Source organism: Phoenix dactylifera, chromosome 4, assembly GCF_009389715.1.
Source record: "Phoenix dactylifera cultivar Barhee BC4 chromosome 4, palm_55x_up_171113_PBpolish2nd_filt_p, whole genome shotgun sequence".
NCBI classification, from domain to species: Eukaryota; Viridiplantae; Streptophyta; class Magnoliopsida; order Arecales; family Arecaceae; genus Phoenix; species Phoenix dactylifera.
In genome coordinates, this window is record NC_052395.1 from 23,141,011 (window position 1) to 23,164,495 (window position 23,485).

General features: G+C 44.6%; 3 protein-coding genes across 3 annotated transcripts; 2 read left to right on the top strand and 1 right to left on the bottom strand.

Annotated features, from left to right (window-relative positions):
• Nucleotides 1–6,310: 6,310 nt before the first annotated feature.
• On the top strand, nt 6,311–7,782 carry LOC103699210. Its single transcript, XM_008781260.2, has 2 exons — nt 6,311–6,823; nt 7,669–7,782. The coding sequence occupies exons 1-2, from the start codon at nt 6,311–6,313 to the stop codon at nt 7,780–7,782; spliced, it is 627 nt and encodes a 208-aa protein (XP_008779482.2).
• Nucleotides 7,783–11,000: 3,218 nt separating this feature from the next.
• Nucleotides 11,001–13,152, bottom strand: LOC120110574 (pentatricopeptide repeat-containing protein At1g15510, chloroplastic-like). The gene is made up of 2 exons (XM_039125892.1): nt 12,603–13,152; nt 11,001–12,520 (listed from the first exon to the last, which is right to left on the bottom strand). Exons 1-2 carry the CDS (start codon nt 12,770–12,772, stop codon nt 12,082–12,084), a joined length of 609 nt encoding a protein of 202 aa, XP_038981820.1. The 5' UTR covers nt 12,773–13,152; the 3' UTR covers nt 11,001–12,081.
• Nucleotides 13,153–19,568: 6,416 nt separating this feature from the next.
• On the top strand, nt 19,569–23,170 carry LOC103697754 (putative receptor-like protein kinase At4g00960). The gene is made up of 7 exons (XM_039125891.1): nt 19,569–20,503; nt 20,733–20,855; nt 20,948–21,078; nt 21,185–21,395; nt 21,982–22,219; nt 22,359–22,509; nt 22,607–23,170. Exons 1-7 carry the CDS (start codon nt 19,699–19,701, stop codon nt 22,901–22,903), a joined length of 1,956 nt encoding a protein of 651 aa, XP_038981819.1. The 5' UTR covers nt 19,569–19,698; the 3' UTR covers nt 22,904–23,170.
• Nucleotides 23,171–23,485: the final 315 nt, after the last annotated feature.

The window sequence follows — 23,485 nt, forward strand, 5'->3', positions numbered from 1 at the left end:
CAAGGCTGGGGGTACTGGTTCGGTATGCTGCTTAGGTATCAAGGTGGTGCAGGGCATCCACCCTAGAGGTCAACTTGGATCCGAGCAAAAGAAGACAGAATTTTACACCAGGATCCTTGGAGTTGGCTTAGAGAGAGAAAGAAGAAGGAGAGAGAGTTCAGTCTATGTTCAAACAGCAGTCTGGGTTTGGTCTGTCATAGTGGCATAAATCATCTCTGGATCATATCCATGTGCTAAAAGAGAGAAACCAATAACTAGAAAAGAAGAACATGATTATATATATATATATATAGACACACACACATACACATACACACATATATATATAGGAATTAATAAATAAATGAATAAAGGAAAATAAAATGGGAAGAAAAATGAGAATTAAGAAGGAAGAAGACGGAATGGAAGGGAGTAAAAAGAAAGAAGAGAAGAGAGGGAAGAGAAGAGAAAGGGCCACAGAAGAGTGGCGGCGGCCAAGCCTGGGTGGTTGATGGCCAGGTGGCTAGCAGCGGCTGCGGTGGCTAGCGAGAAGGGAGTAGTCGAGGATATTCTTGGTTTGGCCTGAAATAGGGGAGTTAGCTCAACCTAAGAAAGAATAGAGATGAAAGAGGGAAGGCAAGCTCACCGGCATGTGGCAGAGATGGTGGATCTCGGCCGAAGACAGGTCGGTCCGGTGGTCTTGTGGCGATAACGCTCGAAATAGAGAGAAGAGGAAAAACAAGGCCGTTAGGAAACTAGAGAGAAATGGAGAGGATTTTGGGGTGGCAGAGCTCGGATTTGGCAACACGATGGTTGTTGGAGGTAAAGAAGAAAGGAAGAGGCTTGTCGGTGGATCAATCACGAAAAATGAGGGGGATTACAGAATTTCTAATGGGAGGATAAGCTTGATGTCATTGCACCCGCCTGTGATTCTGGCAGTAATTGAGCACGATCCAATGGCCAGCAGCCATTCAAACGGCCCTGCGGAGTCATCACTGGCCACGACTCCACAGTCTTATTCCCTTAATGGCCGGCTGATGGATCAGATAGAAGAATGCGGTTCCTCTATTCTAATTTTCTTTTTTTGAAATTTTTTTTTGTTGAAGCCGGTGGGCATTGCCAACTTCAACCTCGGTCTGAGGCCAATTCTCACAAGTACCATATTTGACTATGTCAGGATGGAGGAGGATAAGATGATGTGGGTAGACATGGCGGACTCCTTAGATGACATACTCCAAGGGATGGCTCAATGCTTGTAGGAGCTGCCAGCAGTGGCTGTCTTGACTACTTGAGACAGTCAATGAGGCATTTGCCGGACTGCAATTATGAAGGGTCGGGGTGCGGGAAAAAGCGAATTTCCAACCCACGCATCCCAAAGCGTCATCCTAAAGCGAATTTCCAGCCCACGCATCCTAAAGCGAATTTCGTGGGTAGAAGAGTTTGTCCACGGCAGTGAAAGTGCAATTACTTGGGCGCATTGGAAGCGAAGAGGTTGGATACGGAGGTAGAGAGTCGGAGAGGATAAATAGTGAACACTCGTTAATATTTTCATTCCATTCTCTACCAAAAATTATCTTTCATTCAATTACTACTCGCCCACTTACATGACGACCTATCACATAACCTTTTATAGATATGTAGTGACCATTTATATATCTCTTACATAAATGTACTAGAACATCTAAGAAGCAACTACAAATACTTACAGAAACTTTAAAAGACATGACTATTTAAAAACTTCAAGAGATATGTATTAACATTCACTTTATTAATTGACTCAATTCATATGACTGTTGTCACGATATTTAAGACTATTGACTTGCTCTTTCCCATTCTACATAAGATGCCTTGTGGGATATTATGTGCGATGACTCAAATGAGGCTACTACTAAACTTGGTCTAATTTTCCAACACCCTCCTAAACCAAATTTGTTCCATCAGCATGCAAATAGGCAAGTATTTTAAGACGAAACATAAGGGATCCTATGCACAATCCAAAATCTCAATAAAAATTTATCCAGAATTTTCAATAAAAGAGGAGCACTACAAGAAAAAGAAGCTTTTTAAAAACTGTTTAGGGTCTTTACCGACGCTTAAAAGCGTCGGTACATTTCTTCCTGACGCTTTCCAAAGCGTCGCCAAAGCGTCGGCTATGTAAGAGTGGGAAAAATATTTGCCGACGCTTTCCAAAAGCGTCGCTAAAAAGCATTTTAGCGACGCTTTTAAGCGTCGTCTTTTAGCGACGCTTTTAAGCGTCGCTAAAAACTTCTAATCTCTATATCCTATCAGTCTTTTAATCTCCACCCGGCTTCCTGCGCGCCATGCGCCAACCCTCACCTACTCCGTCACGCCTAACGGCCCTCCGTCAACCCCACCCCCTTTAAAACCCTCCCAAGTCCCCACCCCACCTCTCATCCACTCCATCCCAATCCTCGCCACCCACCCGGCTCCCGTCTCTCTCTCTCTCTGCCTTTTTTTTTTGCTGAAACTCTCTCTCTCTCTCTGCCTTTGGTCTCGTGTGGAGAGTAATGGATCTAGTCCTCCTGGAGAAGGCCCTGCTGGGGCTTTTCGCCGCAGTGACACTCGCCATCGCCGTGTCCAAGCTCCGGGGGAAGCGCTTCGGCGACGACCTCAACCCTCCAAATCTGACAGCCCTCACCAAAGCTTCGGCGACATCTTCCTCCTCCGCATGGGCCAGCGGAACCTCGTTGTGGTCTCGTCCCCCGAGATGGCGTCGAGTTCGGCTCCCGCACCCGCAACGCCATCTTCGACATCTTCATCGGCAAAGGCCAGGACATGGTCTTCACCGTCTACGGCGAGCATCTTGGCGAAGGCGGTGGTGGGGATGATGGCGAAGACGCGGCGCATCAGGCCATGGGCTCGGTACTTGGACGCCAAGCCTAGCGCCTTCTCCAGAACCAGCTCGGTGTCCATCATCGCATCTCCACCTCCGCCCTCCTAATTCCCCACCACCACTTGTTGATCCGCCGATGTGGGGCTAAATCGTTCAACTGATTTTATTTAACTGAAATCGAGAAAAAGCAATGAAGAGAGGAGGGGAGGGGGGTGTGGCCTCTGATTCAAAAATGGCTTCCGACGACGCTTTCAAAAGTGTCGGATTTTTTTTAATTTTTCGACGACGCTATTTAGCGTCGTCTTAGCCCACGAAGCGTCGTTTACTACCGACGCTTTTTTAAACCGTCGACAAACTGTGGTGCTAGACGAAAAATTGCCGACGCTTGTTTAGTAGTGGAGCCAAGTGAGAGGGCATGGTCGCTAGAGGGCTAGAACCATCTAAATATTGTGATATTTCATGAATGGCATAAAAATAAATTAATTTTAGCTTAAAAAATTAAGGTTTTTATCTCACAGGGGTGGGGAGAGCAACAATGAAATTTTAGATGAGGATTTTAAAAAAATAGGTGAGGCGCTGGGTCCAATTTGGTAAGACAAAAGGGTCGTCATACAAATTTATGGGTCTGGCAAGAGGCTTGGCCCTAAAGTATTTTTCAGAAGCCGACAGGTCTTTCTTCAAGTCAGGATCATCTAATGCGGGTTTTACATCGCAGAGGGCCAGACAGCCTGCTGAAATCACCACTTGTCCCAAAAGCTTACATATGGGCCGGATTATCTTTTAATGGGAAGCCCAATATGTCAAATTTTTTAATAAGGGTTCGAACTCAAAATCTCTGCTTTGATACCATGTTGAAATCACCACTTGTCTCAAAAACTTAAACTAATAGGATGAGGTAGATTTATTTATATATTTTATATTTTCTTGCCATGATAATAATTTTTGTGATCAATTTCTTTGTCAAGTGTGTTGTATGACAGATATGGCGTATTCTGGATATCATCCATAGAATGGCATGATATTTCTCTGGATGATATTGGATGTCTATGGCAACTTTATAGAGACGGCAGCTTGGAACTTGTTTTGTTATCCACTACGATATAACAAATAAGTGATTGTCCTAAGTTGGGAGTAATGCCTTACAAGCATCATACAGATTGGTGGGCAATCTAATGTTTTCTGGCCTATATTTGGATAAAGCCCTTGCTCTTTATGTTTGAAATATTGGGTGCACAAATTGTATGGGATCCACCTAATAGCAGACCATGTTTTTTTGTTGATTTATCTTGACCACATTGACAGGGATAAACTTCTTACTATGCGAACCGCGCATTTCTCCTTAACAAATGCTATGTTGGAAAATTCCTGGCTGCTTGCACTTTAGGCACATAGTTTTACTTTGCCAATGCTCGAATGCAGATCAAATTATAATTTGCAAAATCTAAATTTAACTAGGGTAGAATTATTATGTTGCTTGATTCATGATTTATACTTATTTTGGTGCCGAAAGACTTGGAGTGTTTCTTTTCTTCTTTTTTTTTCTTTTTTTTTCCAGTTTACAAAACAGATCGACCTGCTACTCAATGTAAATACCTCATGGATGACGAATCTCTTAGATCATAGTTTGTTCATTATAAATTTTTATTTAGTAATTGTGACTATGATTGAAACCAATATACCAATATAATAAATTTAATGAATTTGAACATCATTTGTTGTCTTAGTATAATCCACACAAGTAGCTTATAACCTACATGATGCACAGGTGCTCAATGTAAATACCTCATGGATGACGAATCTCTTAAATCATAGTTTGTTAATTATAAATTTTTATTTAGTAATTGTGACTATGATTGAAACCAATATACCAATATAATAAATTTAATGAATTTGAACATCATTTGTCGTCTTAGTATAATCCACACAAGTAGCTTATAACCTGCACGATGCGCGGGTGCCGTTTTTTCTTCTTTTCTAAATTTATTATATTTTGTTTATCTATTTCATTATATTCATTCTGTGTATATATATATATATATATATATATATATATATATATATATATATATATATGTTGAAAATAATTAGAAAAACGGAAAAAGAAACTGCACCTCCTGCGTCATATGAATTAAACGCTAGTTTTGTTTTTCTAAATTCGGTGTTTCCCAAACCACGTTTCTTGATACAGTTATGGATGACAGGTTGTTATATTTAATTATTGCTAATTTAGATTTTTTTAATATTTTTATATTTTATTGTTGAGAAGTTGGAGGGATATTTGAACTCAGCCCGCCAGTGTTGAATCGTTCAAATCGGCATCCATCCGCCGGCACCTCTCTTTCATTTATCTTTTTGATTAAGAAAAGTGTATCCATGGTCGTCCATGGTCGACTTAAGTTGTCGGTTAACGCACTTGCATATTTTTTTACATAAAATTGATCCAAAGCCTTTAGAAACTTTCATTACTGATATTTAATGAACATAGAAATGATGCTGGCGGTGTAAATTGATGTTCACCATATTGGACCGTTGGACGTCTTAATCTTGGTTATTTTTATAAAATACCAGAATCAGGTTATCAATAGCCCCACCAAATTTGGCAAGTTCAAAGTCTTATCTTGTCCGGTGTTCATATTTTCCGATCTAATTCCTAACCATTTAATGTACGTTTTGAAAGGAAAAAAATTGACGACCTTTGATGCTAATAAGCAGCGGTAAATGTATCGGATGTCGTAGGATTTCATCATCAGCACCGGAAAATCGTCCATCTAAAATCTGAAAAATATTTTACAACCCACTTTATTTTCAACTTTCATGTTCCTGATCAAAGCGTCCACGAACATTCTTCTCGTATCTTGATATTATCGCTGTCGATGACACCACATCCTTGGTCTCTATACGCGGAAGAGTTTTCTCGGCTTCATTCAAGCTTCCGAAGCTTGAATACATCCGAATCAACGAATTGCTCACTGAAACATCAACATCAAACCTCTTCTTTACGGGGACTCACAGGGGAGTTTCATCAAACGGGTGGGGGGGTGAGAGATGGCCTCACCCGGAGAAGGAAGACCGACGACGCTAGTGCCGGGGAAGTCTGTGGGTTCAAGTAACCCTCTCCCCGGTGGTGCAACGAAGACTCCATCGTGGGCGGAGGCGACGAAGGGGACGCCGAGACAGCCTGTTTAGACCAATCACCGGATCTCTGCCCGTGAGCTGGCGACGCTTCAGAGGTGTTTCACTGAGGTCGTGGAGATTCCGGAGGAGGAGCTGGAGGGGACCAGGGCAATATGGAGGAGCTCGACAGTCTTAGTGCGAAGCTTGGGAAGGAGCGTATCGGCGGAATGGGTGGTGACGGAGTTCCGACGAGTGGGGAAACTGGAGTATAATGTGGAGTGTTTCCCTCTTCTGGAAGGCTACATTGCGATGAAGTTTGCCAATGAACAAGATCGGAAGGCCGCATTGCTGAATGGTCCCTAGATGGTGGCAGGCCAGCTGCTCGCCGTGGATCAGTGGTGGCCCAACTTCGTGCCGGGCGCGGGTGGAGTGGGGAGAGTGGTGGTCTGGCTTTGGTTGTCGGGGCTACCACTGGATTATTGGAAGTCGATCACCATTCTTCGGATTGCGGCGGCGGCGGGTAACCCGCTGGCGGTGGATGGTATCACAGAGCAGGGGCGGCGGTTCAGCTATGCCAGGGTGAAGGTGGAGGTGGATTGCTCAGCCCCTCTCAAGCCGGGGACCTTTGTGATGGGACGATCGAATGGGAGTGAGGCGAGATTCTGGCAGGGGTTTGTTTATGAGAACCTGCCTGCTCCGTATTCCAAGTGTGGGAGAATCGGCCATTTGGGGATGGAATGTAGGATGTCCATCCCAGTGATGATGGAGGCGGAGGAAGTGGAGCGGCGTCGGAAAGAAAAAATGCCAGCTGAGGGAGACGCTCCGAAGATCCCAATGCAAGAGGATGTGGAGGGAGCAGCGCCGGAGGAGCAAGCAGTATTCGGCCCTTGGATGGTGACGAGTCGGATTTGGCATCAGCGGGCAGCCAAACCGGCCGCAAGGAGGAAGGTGACGTCCAAGTCTGTGGTGAGCCAGGATCTGACACCAACACCCCCACGTACAGATCCGAGTTCAAAGGGTGATAAGTCAGCTACCAGTGTCTCTCCGATTGACCTTAGGGGCTGGAAGAAACCCTCGAAGGCCGCTCGGAGGAAAACACCGGAGAAGGATGTGGCGATGGCTGGATCGGGCACACATTGGGGGGGGGGGTCTCAGCCAACCCGGTGCTGGCATCGAGTTATGCGCCGAGTCGAGCACTAGGCCGGACTCGGGTGGGCTCAAACCGATTTCTGGTCGAGCCGATGGGGGGCCCAAGCCTATCATTGCAAGGCGCGCGGGTGGACCGGGCCTCAGTCTACGGAAGAGATCGAGGAGCCCTTCCAAGCACCCTTTAGGTTGGAGCCCGATGGAGGTGGGATTGGTTCACTTGGTGGGGAGCATACCAAGTTCATCGGGGATGCCGAGGAGGTCGATGGGTGGCGTTCACCGGAGGAGCAAGAGCTCCCCTCCACCATTGTCGGCGTTGCGTGGCAGACCGCCTCGGGTAGAGTCGGTGAGCTGAGGCGTCGGCCATCCTCGCTTGCCGGGGGAGGGTGAAGGATCATGGTAAGGCACGGCTGACCCGGGTGGTATCGGCGGCGGCTTCCCTATCGGAGCTGGGGGTTGCGGCGGCAATGTCGGAAGCTAGCGGCGGAGCGGTGGTGGCGCAGAGTGAAGCGGCTGGGGTAGTCACGAGCATCGGTGCCAGTAAAAGCTCTCTTTTCCCGGCTGAACTGAATCAGGTGCTGAATGGTGTGCCGTGCCATTTGGCACAGGGTCACAGTGTTACAGCGAGGGCTTGGAATGTGCTGCTATCCGGGGACTCCAACATTGCCATGGCTGATGGTGTGCAGTAGAGGGAACCGAAGGTTGCAGGGGAGGAAACTGTAGCCTCAGCGTGCCATTTGGCACAGACCAATAGTGAAGTACACAACCAAGTTATGCTCCAACTGCTGGCCTCAGTAAAGGGAGTACAGGCCAATGGTGGGGTGAGTGAAGGTGAGGTGAATTCGGAGGAATATTGTAGGTGTGGTCCCAGGGAGCTGGGCCGTGCCAATCCATCAAGTGACACATGAAGGTGCTGCTTTGGAATTGTCGTGGTGTAGGAAAACCTTCCTTTGCCCCGGTTTTTCGTAGGTTGGTGCTTCAGCACAACCTGAATATATGTATTTTATTGGAGACTCGGTTATCTGGGAGTACCTTAGAGAAGGCAAGGAGGGCGGTGCCGAGATCATGGGGATTTTACGCAGTGGAATCTCAAGGACTGTCGGAAGGTCTCATTGTCACTTGGGCTTAGAGTGATTGTAGAATTGATATTTTCAATGTTTGCACTCAAGAGGTGATTTTGGTTATCTCGGAAGGCAACCGGAATCCATGGGTTGTCGCAGCGGTGTATGCTAGTACAGACTACATGAAGAGGAGAATTTTGTGGGAGGAGGCATCTCAATTGATTAATCAGGGCCATCCGATGTTAGTAGCAGGGGACTTCAATTGCATTACCGATCCTCAGGAGAAGATGGGTGGTAATCCCTTTACTTTTAAAAGGAAATTCCAGGAGTTTCGGGATTTCCTTGATTCGAATGGATTGGTTGACTTGGGCTACTCAGGCCCGAGGTTCACTTGGTGTAATAATTAGTAGGGGCAGGCCCGAGTTTGGGAGAGACTGGATAGAGCTTATGCTACGGCAGGATGGGTTCAATGCTTTCCAGATTATCATGTCAGATACTTGTCAAGGATTGCGTCGGACCATTATCCATTACTGGTGAGTACAGAGACACTTATTCCTGTTCGCTCTCTTTTAGATTTGAGAAGCTCAGGCTTTGTTACCCGCAGTCTTGGGAGATGATTAGGGAGGATTGGAGTATGCTAGTCAGGGGAGATGCCATGTATCGTGTATCCCGGAGATTGGAATTGACTTCTAGACGGTTGAGGAGGTGGAACCGTGAGGAGGTGGGGAATATTTTCAGGAGGATTGAGGGTTTGGAGGAGGCCATTACTAGATTATAGTCTCAGGAGGTCCAGAGTGGAGGCTTATCGGAGGTGGAGTTGGGGGAGCTCAGATCACACTTGGCACTACATGATTCGCTCCTTAGACAGCAAGAGATATTTTGGAGACAGAAGTCGAGGGTTCAGTAAATTCTGGAAGGGGATCGGAACACCACATTCTTTCATCAAGCTACAGTAATTAGGAGGCATCAGAACAGGATCATAGCTATCAGGGATGAGGATGGGCAGTTGACGGAAGACCCGGACATGATTCGGAGGATTGTGGAGAGCTTCTTCAGAGCTAGATGGATAGAGCAGACAGGGGGTGGGAGCCCAGTGGATATCCCGATGCCTCAGATTTGGGTGTCGGAGGAGGAGACCGCAGCACTGATCAGGCTGGTATCGGAGAGGGAGATTAGAGAGACAGTTTGGTCCCTTGAAGGGGACAAGGCTCCGAAGCTGGATGGTTTTCCTTCGGTGTTTTTCAAGAAGTATTGGGCGATTGTGGGACAGGAGGTGATGGAGGCTATACAACAATTTTTTAGTACATATACGATGTTGAGGGACTGGCAGAAGACATTTATCACATTGATACCGAAACAGCAGGATGATACTGAGCCGGGACATTTCTGGCCAATTAGCCTATGCTCGACTTTGTACAAGGCTACGACGAAGATACTTGCCGTCAGGTTGAGGGACATCCTCCCGAGGTTGATCAGTCCAGAGCAGGGAGCTTTCTTGGGAGGGTGGAGTATTACAGACAATGTGCTTATTGCCCAGAAGTTTATGTTTGATTTTCATAGGGCTCTGATGAGGAGGAGCTTGATGGGGATCAAGCTTAACATGGAGCGGGCCTATGATAGGATGAGATAGGACTTTGTGCAGCAGTCCTTGCAGGGATTTGGATTTCTCGAGATATGGATTAGCTGGGTGATGGATTGTGTGCGGTGTCTCTCTTTCGCCATCTTGGTGAATGGTACTCCATCCCGTTTCTTTGAGTCTCCTGGAGGTTTGCACCAGGGTAGCCCTCTCTCTCCTTTGCTCTTCATTATTTGTGCAGATGCGCTCTCTAGATCTCTTAGACATGTTGTGACCACATAGGAGTTAGAGGCTTATAGGCCGATGGAGGGGGTTGTGCCGATCTCTCATATGCTTTTCGCTGATGATTGTTTATTGTTGTCCCGATCGACTCGACAGGCCGCGCAGGTCATCTGCAGGATTCTACGGGACTACTGTGCAGTGTCGGAGCAATGTGTCAATTTGTCCAAATCAGCGATATGTTTTAGTCCGAAGATGAGGTTGCCAGTGAAGAATTCTATTTTGGAGATTCTGGGGGTGGGGGAGCAGGTGGGCACATTGACATACTTAGGGATTCCACTCTCGGATCAGCGGTTTCACGGTAGGGACTGTACCTTTCTGGAGTGTAGTATTAGACATAGACTGGAGGGCTGGCAGAGGCACACACTATTGATGATGGGGAGGATCACTTTGGTCCGGTCAGTACTATCGTCGATTTCGATTTACTTCCTCTCCAACTCTCTTATCCCAGTGGAGGTTCTGAGAACTATTGAGCAGCTCTTCAGGAACTTCATCTCGGGGGGGAGTAGTGGTAGAGGCGGTATCCACTTGGTGGCATGGGAGGTGGTGTGCCAGCTGACCAGGGTTGGAGGATTGGGAGTGCAGTCCTTGGTGGTGAGGCGGGAGGCTCTAGCAGCACGTCATGTAGGTAGATTAATGCTAGAGCCTGTGGTCCTCATTGATGAGGGCCAAGTATAGGGCCTTGGCTCCGGGAATACGGGCAGGATGGCACCACTCGCCGGTCTGGTGGGAGATATGCGCCAGGGCCATGTAGGTGCTTCCGGAGATTAGATGGTCTATTGGGGACGGACGGTCGATCGATGTTTTGGCGGATAGTTGGGTGACTGAGCAGTCGATTAGTCGTCTGCCGTCCCTGGTGGATTCGACGAGGTTGGATGGATACAGAGTCTATGATTTATTTGACCCTGTTAGGGGTCAGTGGAGGGAGGGGCTGATTCGGGAGGCATTCGGAGAGTAGTTGGCAGAGTTGATTCTGGCACTACCGATTTCATTTCGGAAGGAGTCGGACAGGCTAGTGTGGAGGGCGTCGGGACGGATGTGGGTACGAGCTAAGGATCTTCTTCCCATGTTCAGTAGGGAGTCAGGATGGCAGATAGAGAGAGGATGGATTTGGAGGATGCAGATTCACCCGCATGTGGCGCTCTTCATCTAGAAGGTGGCATGGGGATGCCTACCTACCAGAAGTTTACTAGTCCGGCGAGGAGTGCGGATCACGCAATGCTGTGTGGTGTGTATGGAGGTAGAGGAGACTATTGATCATGTTCTTGTGAAGTGCCCGAGGACGAGAGAGATTTGGAGTAGATCACCGGTCCCCTTGCCCCAGTCAGTGGAGCCGGCACAGGACCTGATTCTTTTATTGAGAGTATCCATGCGAAGCCCTAGATCTTGAGAGGAGGGCATTTTCAGAGCATACCTGGCTTACCATATTTGGTTGGACAGGAATGCTGGCATTTTTGAGGGTAGGAGGATGTTACCAAGAATGGTGGTTAATAGAGCTATATTACAGTCTGGAGAGGTTACTGCAGGCTCTGCGTTACTCACTGTTGAGATGGCTAGGGACATCTGGGGCACTTTATCCGCTGTCACAGCGCCCAGGTTTGCCCTCGTTTCTTGGATGCCCCCTCCCCTTGGTCATCTCAAAGTGAATTTCAACGGGAGCATGTTGAGGGATGGTGTATCTGGAGGGATTGGATTTGTAATCAGAGACTCTTGGGCAAGTTGGTGGCAGCAGGGGGTCAACGCACAACGGGACTTATAGTTCTTGGGGTAGAGCTTCGAGCTGCATGGAAAGGGTTGTCATTTGCGAGGAGAGTCCTCAATGCCGAGTGGGTGCTTCTTGAAGGAGATTCCTCTGTGGAGGTTGACTGGATCCGAGGTATGGATAGATATGGGATGGCCATCCCCTCATTAGAGAGACTCGACGACTGGCTCAGGAGTTGGGTGGCTTACAGGCAGCACACGTATTTCGAAAAGCGAATAGGACAGTAGACTAGGTCGTCTGCTTCGTCGCCTGGCACTCCGGAGAGTTTCTTTGGACATCTATAGAAAATATTCCTTCTACTTTGTACTCTTTACTTTCTCATGATCTGGCAGGATATACTCATTTTAGAGCTATATAATTTGCTGCTTTGACCCAAAAAAACCTCTTCTTTACCACAACCATGAATCTCCTTTGCTAACCTCTTATCACACACCGACCCAGAAGCACAGATAACACTTCTCGTTGTCATCAACTCCGGCTCAAATGAAATATCATGCATTATTAAGAACAATATCAACTCTTCAAAACGCTCCCCATTCTCAAGATACCCAAAAATCATGCCATTCCACAAGATGCAATCCTTCATTGGCATTTCGTCAAACACTTTCCGAGCACAGTGAACTTCACCGCACCTTCTACACATCGCGACCGGAGAATTCCAAACATCTGTTTCCAACCCGAAACCTAATCTAATCACATGAGCATGGATCTCTCTCTTCCTCATCAAATCCAGGACACCGCTGCAAGACCTGAGGACGCACGGAAAAGTATATGGACACCGCTGCAAGACCTGAGGACGCACGGAAAAGTATATGGACACCGCTGCAAGACCTGAGGACGCACGGAAAAGTATATATGTCCAACCTGATATCGTTGCCGGCCCACAGCATCCGTTGGTACAAATCCAGGGCATCATCCAAGAAACCATTTTCCCCATACCCGCCGACCATCACGTTCCGAGAGAAGACGTCCCAGTCGACCATTTTGCCGAACACCGGCATTTCCGAGACGGACGCTTGGGTGGGCGTTGAAGGAGAAGATGTAGGAGATTGAGGAAACGCTAGCGGGTGGCGGCGCACCGCAGTGACAGGCTCGGCATCCGCCTTCACCGGCGGCGGAGGGTTGGGGCTAGCGCTTTCGCCGCCCAATTTTATCTCCAGCGCCGCTCTTCTTCGAGTTCCCCATCGGGCGAGTTCTCCACCTTCCGGTTATTAGCAGGCTGAACAGCACCGGCACCGGAGACAGCGGCGGTGGAGGGCGACGGGGCGGCAGCAACGCAGAAGGGATGATTCCGATTAAAAGACAGGGAAGCTTGGACGCTAATGGCGGCGGCGGAGGTGCGAACCGAAACGTACCTTGTTAAGGGAAAGGTTAATATGGCCCGGGCTGTTCTGACTCTCACAGATCTAGCAGGACTGATCCAGTTGTTTCCAAATTGTACCTTGTTAAGGGAAAAAAAATACACCTCAATAATCCCTATAGACAGAGAATTGAAATATAAGATATAGAAAATTACCAATTTTTGCCAACAACTGCCAGGATAGACTAATTGAACATTACAAGCGGTGTATTGATACGTATGATGATTTATCCTTCAGGCTTGTAACAATTCAATATCTCACCCAAAATGACTAGCTGAAAAGTATTATTTGGATTCCTTGATTCTGTATAAATACCTAAAATCTACGCAGTGAATAACCGATGTAGAACTAAACATATATCTGCATGGGTCCTCACATACTTTCCCCGTTTAAGCCCAAACATCCTCGTCAAGCTAAGAGTTCAAATCTATTCAAATCTAATCACAAGCACCATGATCGGCCCATGGTCAGCTCCAATGAATCCGCCCTGCAGTATCTCCTAGTTCACATAAGTTATGGGTAAGGCTGCAAATGGGTTGGGTTGACTCGTGACCTGACTCGACCCGACCTGGTTAGACCTAACCCGGACCTCAATTGGAGGACCCGCGGGGCTGGGTCGGATCCTAAAATTGGACCCGTTCTATTTTCAGATCGGGTCTGGGTTTACTACATTCAGACCCGACCTAACCCGAGTGACCCGTATATTGATTTTGTCGCAAAAAAATCCTAAGCAAAAGATTTTAATATTTTAAGAGGAAGAATTAGAGGCTTAGGGTAACCACCTGCAATGAAATAATAGTGGTTGGCTCTTATTACAAGATTACTTATAGCACCTAAAAGTGCACATACTATCTTATATCTTTATGCATGACACTGCCATCTTGCATGAGCATGGTTTTGTTTGTCTTGGACTCTTGTTGCTCCAAGGTTTGCTCTGTTGGACCATTGGCCTTTGGCTTGTGTATGAGAGAAGTCTATTACTGTCCTAGATGGCTCATGGCTTTAAGGGGTACCCTCCTATCTTTCTCTGCCTCAGCTATATTTTTTTCTTATTCTTTTCTATTTTTCTCTTGTTTCTTATTAGTTTCCAACTGTGATTTGCCCTGTTGGGAAGTACACACAATGTGACTTTAGTTATTTTTTTTTTTGTTTTGTTTTCGGTTTTTGGAGCAAATGAATGACTCGCTGAACAATTGACCCCTGTGACCCTATCACCTGTTACTCAGGAGAATAGGTTATTCCACAGGAATCCGGAAGGGACTTTCTTGGTGTGGTCTTTTTTGGTGTTCGTCGCACTCGCCTGCCGAAGTTGGAACGATGATCAGATAGGAAATGCTAGATTGAAGGACGAGTTTTTTGTCTCGTGTGTTGTGAACAGGGAGATAAGCGCAGTCTGGGCTGACTGGGGTGGCAAAAAAAAAGGATTGAGGATTGAGTGATGAATTGGAACCGAACAAGCGGATCCAAACTAGACCCAAATTTTTTGGATTGGGACCGAGTTATATATGGACCCGACCCGACCCGACCCGATCCAAATGACCCGTTAGGTCTGCTGTGGATCCGATCGGACCCGACTCGATCTTCAACCGGGTCGGATCTAGGTCCAAAATTAAGATTCAAACAAGAAACCGGGTCGGGTCGGAGTCACTTAGGACCCGACTCGACCCGACCTATTAGCAACCTTAGTTATGGGCTGGGTCTGCTCCGATACCATTTATAACAATCTAAGACCTCACCCAAAATGGCTAGCCAGGAGGTATTATTTAGGTTTCTTAACTCGGTATAAATATCCAAGATCTACCTAATGAATAACCGATGTTGGATTAAACACGCGCCCGTACGGGTCCTTGCAAGGCTCTTCATTTATTTTTTTCGATCTAGAAACATAATTTTAACTTGTTTGCTCTCATTTTGAGTTAGGAAATACTAGTACCAAATCAAAATAGTTACTGTTACGGTGATAACTGTAGCTATGGTGGTGTTGCTGAGCATCTTAGGCTGAGCTCCCACATAGAGCGCTCCAGGGAGAGTTCCCATGACGAGCACTTTAGGTTGAGCTTCCATGCTGACTACTCCAAGCCGAGCTCCCATACCGAGCACTTCAGGCCGAGCTCCCAAGCCGATCACTTTAGGTCAAGCACTCCAGGTGGACCTCTCAAGTCGAGCACTTCAGGCCAAGCTCCCATATCGAGCACTTCAGGCTAAGCTCCCATGTCGAGCACTCTAGGCCAAACTTCCATGCCAAGCTCCCATGCTGAGCACTCCAAGCCGAGCACTTTAGGTGAGGCACTCAAGACCTAACGATCTCGGAAGATTACTCTACTATGATGCTTTTTATTCTCTTGTTATTTCTTGTTGTTATTCCAAAGCCCTACCTGACTTAAGCATTGGAGGAGGCCCGACTGGAGCCATCTGGTGAGCCTCTCTATTCTCTTTATGTTCAGATTCATGACTCTCCATGGAAAATTAGTGCTCTATCTTCCACCATCGTGGATTGAGCAGATTGATCTATGTCCTCCATGCCTCCAAATGAGCAGACCATGGTCGGGCAGGATTTGGGCATCAACACCACTCTCAAAGCACAGCCTACCACAATTGAAAGGATTAAGTCATCTTAGAAAGAAGATTCAAAATGGCGGACGATTAGAGAAGCTGTAAAGGCTACTGCCCAATCGAAACTTCATATTCGTCTGGATGGTTCTTTAATGGATCAATGGTAGGTTGTATGTTCCTGAGTTTCAAAATTGAAGAAAGAAATTCTAGAAGAGGCTCACAATTCAATTCTCAGAAGGCACTATTATGTATAGAGATTTAAGAAATTTTTTTTGGTGGACTAGCATGAAGAAAGATATTGCTCAATATGCCACACAGTGTTTAGTATATCAACAAGTAAAAGTAGAGCACCAGAAACTTGCTAGACCACTTTAGTCTCTCCTCATCCCTCAATAGAAATGGGAACATATTACCATGGACTTTGTGACTGGCTTGCTAAAAATCTCATGAGGTAATGACACAGTGTAGGTGATTCTTGATCAACTAAGTTTGCACATTTCTTACCATTCAGAGTTGGTTTCTTCTTAGAGAAATTGGTAGATCTATATATAGAATAGATCGTGAGGCTGGACGTGGTTTCAGTTACCATTGTGTTAGATAGAGGCATTAGGTCTGTATCACAGTTTTAGAAGGGCCTTCATAAAGCCCTTGGAACCAAATTGAGTTTTAGTACAACCTTCCACCCCCAAATTGATGGACAGTTGGAAAAGACCATTCAAATTTTAGAAGATATATTAAGATCTTGCATCATGGATTTAGGAGGTGCATGGTCTAGCCACTTGTCACTCATAGAGTTTGCATTCAACAATAGTTATCAAGTAAGTACTAAGTTGCTCCTTTTGAGGCATTCTGTGGTCGAAAGTGCATGCCTTCTATTTATTGGGATGATATAGGCGAGAGAAAATTATTAGGTCTAGAGATAATGCAACAAATGATGGATAAAGTGCAAGTGATTAGAAACAGCTTCACACAACTCAAAGTAGACAAAAGAGTTGTGCTGATAATAGATGGAGAGAGCTAGAATTTCAAGTTAGTGATCATATTTTCTTAAGAGTATCTTCCACTAAAAGTGTAATGAGATTCGAGATTCGTGGCAAACTGAGTTATAGGTATGTTCGGCTGTTTGAGATCTTGGACAAAATAGGAGAGGTGGCATATCGAATGGCTTTACCACCAGCCTTATCTAATATGCATGACATATTCCTTATGTCGATGTTGAGAAAATATGCTTCAGATCCAAGTCATGTGGTGGAATATGAGCCGTTATATCTTCATGAGGATTTGACCTACAAGAAAGTGTCCATTATAGATTGTGGATATGAAGGATCAAGTGTTGTGGCATCACACTATTCCTTATATAAAAGTACAATGGAACAATCATACTAAAAAAGAGGCTACTTAAAAGCTTGAAGAGAGAGAAAGGCTAAGCACCTCAACTTTTTGAAACTTCAGATATATTAATTTCAAGGACAAAATTATTTGAAGGGGAGAAAATACACGGGCCTGATCCGTTGGACCAGCTCGCATACATAATGAGCCTGCAAGCCAAACATGAGTTGGGAAAACACACACGACTCACACGTGAGATGGAGGAAGAGGACTCTTGGTAGGAGTCTGTCATCTTCCCTAATTCCATCAAGTGGAGGACTTCTCACCGCCGTATTTTCTTTTCTGGACTTTGAGTTTGTCTATAAAGGAGATCCCTCACCTCCTCTCTAGCATTCGCCATTGAAGTCCCTAGATTTTGAGCTCTTTCCATGGAGGGATTACTTGGGGGTTTTTTCTATCGATCCGGCCATGAGAGTTCGTCGGAGGTGAGGTATGGCTGCTAAACCTCCCTCTCTTCCTTTCTCCGGTTCTTGGGTCGTCGCCACTCCTTTGATTTAAATCGGTGAGTCATCGGATTGGTGATGAATGGCCATGGTCGACATTGTTGCTGCCGCAATCTTTGTTGGAGTTCAGCTTCCTAGCCAACACCATCGTGACACTAAGCGTTGTCATAGCCTATCACAGTCGTGTTTTGGTTTTCCCTTGTTTTCCCTGTTTAGATTCCATTCTCTTATTATTCTCCAACGTCGACCACCGCTCGCCGCTGTCCCTTGCCTTGAGACACCACCATGGGTCGTCATCTATGGCCACTACAGTTGCCTGAGATAGCCCCTTCCTTTATTTTGAGGAGAGAGAGAGAGCCTTCATGGTTCTCTTGTGCGTCTCTATCTCCTCCCTCTTTCTCTTTCTCTTTCTCTTTCTCTCTAATTAATTTAAGAAAAAATAGTGGAAGGGACTTGGTGGATTGTCCTAGATCTTTAGTGAGTAGTGGACTAGTAGAGAGTTCTAGATTGTCAATTATCATTTAGTAATTTTGTATGTTTGAATTTGCTTCTATAGGAGAACAATCGTTTGGAAAGATGATACTAAATTGTACACCTCAATTCGTAGACCATAGGTGGGCTGATGTCTATTGTGCCTGAGTTGTCAGCGTAGAGGTAATAAACTTTGTACACTCACATGCATGCTTATAAATATTTTGTGTACACATATAATATATATATATATATATATATATATATATATATATATATATATATATATATATGATACACTAATGATTAAGATAAGTAAGATGTAAAAATTTTCTATGGTGGTTTTCTATATTAAATTATATTTTGATCAAATATGCTTATGATTGATAAAATATTGGATGCATATATCGGTATAATTGACATTTACATATATAGACTAATCGATGTGATGTTTTGGACAAACTACATTACATAGATTGCCCGAGCAAGAAATGTGATATTTATCGATTGCCTCATCACGGGTTTGAAACATAATCGTGGTTAGTCTAAAGTCGGAAATAAAAAAATTGATATATATATGGGAACTTGATTGAACAAATATAGACTCTGGGCTAATTTTGTTATTATCGATTATCTTATTATAGGCTAGAAATGTGACATTATCAATTGCTCCGTCATGGGCAAAAAATATAACACCTATAGATTGTCCCAACACGGGCAAAAAACGTAACTAAGATTTGGTCCAAAATTTAAAAAATAATTGATATTGGATCCGAATTGGATTAAAAGAATTGAATGATAAGCTACTTGAATAACTGATGAAGACTTATTATATATTGTATGATGTATTGCTTTCGAGTGGATGTTTATTATTGATATTTAATTGCATATATGCATACCGTTTATTTACAACATTGTTGATAGTCAGATCATGATTTCATGATATTCGTGCTTATTTCGGTAATGATTTGCTCGTTATCTTTAAATTTATATTATTATGATGGTGTGGGTATGTATAAGGATTTTTACTAGGCTACATAGCTTATATCCCTCTCCGTAACATCATTTTTTAGAGTTAGGAGATGCGTAGTCTCGATTAGGTTAGGTAAAAAGAGCGAGCGACGGAGTAATTAGTTAGCTAATTTATTTTCTTATATCCAATAAATATTTAAATTTTTACAATTGAATAATTTTATTATTTGATGATGGTAAATTTCATTTAGTTGGATTGTTATAACTAAACTTTATAATTAATTAAATATTTTTAATATTATTAAAATTTTGTTCATTTAATAGGGCTTGCTAAAACATCAGATTCATATGTTCGTGTCATGTAGCCGGCTTAGACGTTGGATTTGGGGAACGACACAGTTCCACAGCCATTAATTCTTTTCAAAGCAAACAAAAAAATAGAAAACAAAAACAAAAACTCAGCACCAGTCTTCGCTGCAGGGGCTTCTACCACGACCGTTGGCCTGGCCGGCCGCGAAATGAACCTGTGTACGATGACCAACGTAATCCCCATGGCTCGTTCCTGAGTAAAAGAAATTACAAAAGTCAACATGCTGCCAAGAACAGTCACCGCTCCTACTCCCAAAAATCCGTGGTTTTCTTCTCCTCCGTGCTCTCCACCCGCGCCTCGAACCAGAAATTTTGCAAACAACGTCTCCATTCCCACTCTATCCTTCCTCTTCCCAGAACACCCCCATCATGGCATCCATCTTGTCTCTATTCCCTCTGCTAATCCTCCATATTCTGCTTCTAGTTCCGACCAGAACTTATTCCCAGCGCGGCCCCCTCATTTACTACTGCGTCGGCGACACCAACTACACCGTCCCCAGCACCTTCTCCTCCAACCTCGACCTCCTCCTCTCCTACCTCATCTCCTCCCCCCTCGACTTCGGCTACTTTTCCAACACCACCGCCGGCGCCGCCTCCTCAGACCCCGCCTACGGCCTTGCCCAGTGCCGACCCGACGTCTCCGCCTCCGACTGTTCCGCCTGCCTCAACCGCTCCGCCTCCATCACCGTCACCTCCTGCCCCCATAAGACCGCCGCCATACGCTTGGATCTCTGCGTCCTCCGTTACTCCGACCATCGCTTCTTCGGCCAGCTCGAAGACGAAGCGAGCAGTAAAGTTGTCAATCCCAATAACGCGTCGGATCCAGCGGTGTTCTATCGGCAGATGAGGGATCTGATGGTCGAGCTCGCGTCGCAGGCGGCAGCGATGGAGTCGAAGTTCGCGGTGGGGATCACGAATTCCTCCGATTATGGGCATATATACGGGATGGCACATTGTACCCGTGATCTATCGGAGGCGGATTGCTCCACTTGTCTCGATAAGGCGGTCGGTTTTCTGCCTGCCTGTTGCTATGGGCGTATGGGGGGACAGTCCTTGAAAGTGAGTTGTGCCGTGAGGTTTGAGATCTATCCCTTTTTCTCCCAGTCGTTGCTCCCTCCGCCGCCGCCGGGATCGAGTTCTCCGCCGGCCCGTGGCAATGTTACTGACACAACCGGTGATGTTAAGCAGAGTTCTCCCCTTGATGTAGAATGCCTCCCTCAAGAATGATTTAGTTAAACAGAACGCTGATTTCTGAGAAGGAAATTATATAGTATCTAAACAATAAGCAATTTAAGTTATTGGTTTTTAATGTGTATGGTAGGAAATTTGCAGTTTAATTTGGCCTTGGTTACATCTTCATTCCTAAATGATGTGTCTAATTACTAAATTTTCTTTTGGTGCAGGGAGAAGTAATAACGTTACAAAAGTAGCTCTAATTGTTGCCATCCCTGTCGTTGCTGCACTGGTGGTCCTCTTTGCCATCTGTATGTGCTTCCGAAGAAGAAAAGCGTTGAGAAGAGTACTCCGTAAGTTTTCCTTGCTGCATTGTTGTTTTAAGAAATGCATTTCAAGACAAATGGGCTGGTTTTTTATGTAGTTAAGCTTGTTTTGTGAGTAGTTGGTGGAGATGAGCAAGAGTTCACAAGTTCAGAATTATTATTATTTGATTTGGGTACCCTTAGATCTGCCACAAATAATTTCTCAGATGCAAATAAGCTTGGAGAAGGTGGGTTTGGGCCAGTTTACAAGGTAATTATCTAGACTAAAGTCTTCAATGTCGCCAATAGAATTGTGAACATTGTTATTGATTTGACGAACGGTAATTGCTTTCTCGTGTCTTTTAAATATCATATAGGGGACTCTACAGGATGGACAAGAAATAGCGGTGAAGAGGCTCTCAGGAACTTCACGGCAAGGACTAGTAGAGTTGAGAAATGAGGTTGGTTTGGTTGCCAAGCTTCAACATAGAAACCTTGTTAAGTTGTTGGGTTGTTGCCTTGAGGAAGAAGAGAGGTTACTTGTCTATGAGTACCTTCCAAATACTAGCCTTGACAAATTTTTATTCGGTACGCTTCATTTTCTACGTTCATATTTATCCTAAGCATTGCCATAATAGTTCCTTGGTTTTAAGCAGAGAGGAACATCATCAGTTTTGTTACGTAACCTGTTGTGATGACTCGTTCACCGAACTAAGCTGTAAATATTTCTTCAGCCTATTACAATAGTTGATACATGTTGTTGCTCTTTGTCGTCACCTTGTAGTCTTTTATTCACTCCAATTTAGGTTTGCATTACCTTGAACATACTTCTGTACTCTGGATTTCTGTTTCAGCTGTTATCTGGCTTTCCATGTATGGTTAGATGCCAATGCCATCATTTTGCATAACCTGATTTCTTATATTGCATCCATTTATTAAGATGACTCTATGCATGATGGCATCATTTTTGCATGCTACTGGTTTTTACTGTCTTCCATGTCATTTTTGGGTAAATATTTATGATATAACTGCTTTTTTGCGATTTAGGGTAGGCTATGCCACTCGTGATATAGCTGCTTAATGTTACTAACATCATGTTGATCCCAAAGCCTAAATGTACTTGTAATTCATTATGATATTAGTTTAATCTATCAAGTTTGCTTGGATGAAATAGACCCTATTGGACGAGAACAACTAGACTGGGGAAGGCGGTACAAAATTATTGAAGGGATTGGCCGCGGGCTTCTCTATCTTCATGAAGATTCTCGATTAAGGATCATTCATCGGGATCTAAAAGCAGGCAATATCTTGCTGGATGGGGACATGAACCCTAAAATTTCAGACTTCGGTCTTGCAAAGCTTTTTGGCCTAGATGAGACTCAAGGACGCACTAGTCGAATTGCTGGGACATAGTAAGTGCTTACTTTTTAAATTTTTCTTTTCTGAGTAATTAGTGGAAAGATGTCAAGTCCATTACTCTTCCGGTATCTAACTTGAATCATAAGTAAGTCCTCAGAAAAATCTAATAACTTCTCAATTTCTTTGTGGTAGTGGCTATATGGCACCAGAATATAGCTTCCGTGGCCTCTTCTCCACCAAATCAGATGTTTTTAGTTATGGCGTACTAGTTTTGGAGATTGTGACCGGCCAGAGGAACAGTGGATTCCAAGGATCTGGGAGTGCTCTAGACCTTCTTAGTTATGTAAGCGTTCAACCCCCATGCCCCCGAACAAACATAGGTGGATCTACTGTTTCGCATAAACTGTATTGATAACTCCTCTAAACCTAATTTTGAATAGGCATGGCAATACTGGAATGAAGGAATGGCATCACAGGTGATCGATCGGAGTCTAGATGATCATTATCAACTACGAGAAGTACTAAGGTGCATTCACATTGCGTTACTCTGCGTCCAGAAAGAGCCGGCAGAGAGACCCAGCATGGCAACAGTCATTCTCATGCTCAGTAGTTACTCTGTCCCTCTTCCAGCTCCATCAGCTCCTGCCTTCTTTGTAAGAAGTGGTACAAGTGGTGAGACAGAGGCGTTCGACAGGGATGTGAATGATGTTACAATCACTGAGATGGAACCACGATAGAGGTGTGAGATTAGTTGATAAAACTGCATATTAGAACATTAGTTGTTAATAATCTTTGTGAACAATACGGATACCAGTTTCTCTATCCACTATGTCGTATGATAAATATGGTATGTTCTGAATATGATCTAGAGGATGGCATGATATTGCAAGTCTGTGGGAACTTTATAGAGATGGCAGCTTGGAACTTAATTTGTTATCCACTGTAATGTAATAAATGGGGGACCATCCTTCTCCATTGAGAGTAATGTCTTACAATCATTGTACGGTTTGATGAGCAACTTAATGTTATCTGGACTATATTTGGATAAAACACCTGCTCATTATGTTCGAAAAATTGGGCCTATAAATATATAGGATCTAGATAATAGCATATAGACCATGTTTTCTTGTTGATTTGTCTAGACCCCATTGCCATAGCTAAACTTCCTACTATGTTACGTAACCCGCACATAGTTTTACTTTGTTTAACCTTGCATGCAGATCGAATTATAATTTGCAAAATCTAAATTTAACTAGGGTAGATTTATTATGTTGCTTGATTCATGATTTATACTTGTTTGGTGTCAGAAGATTTTGTGT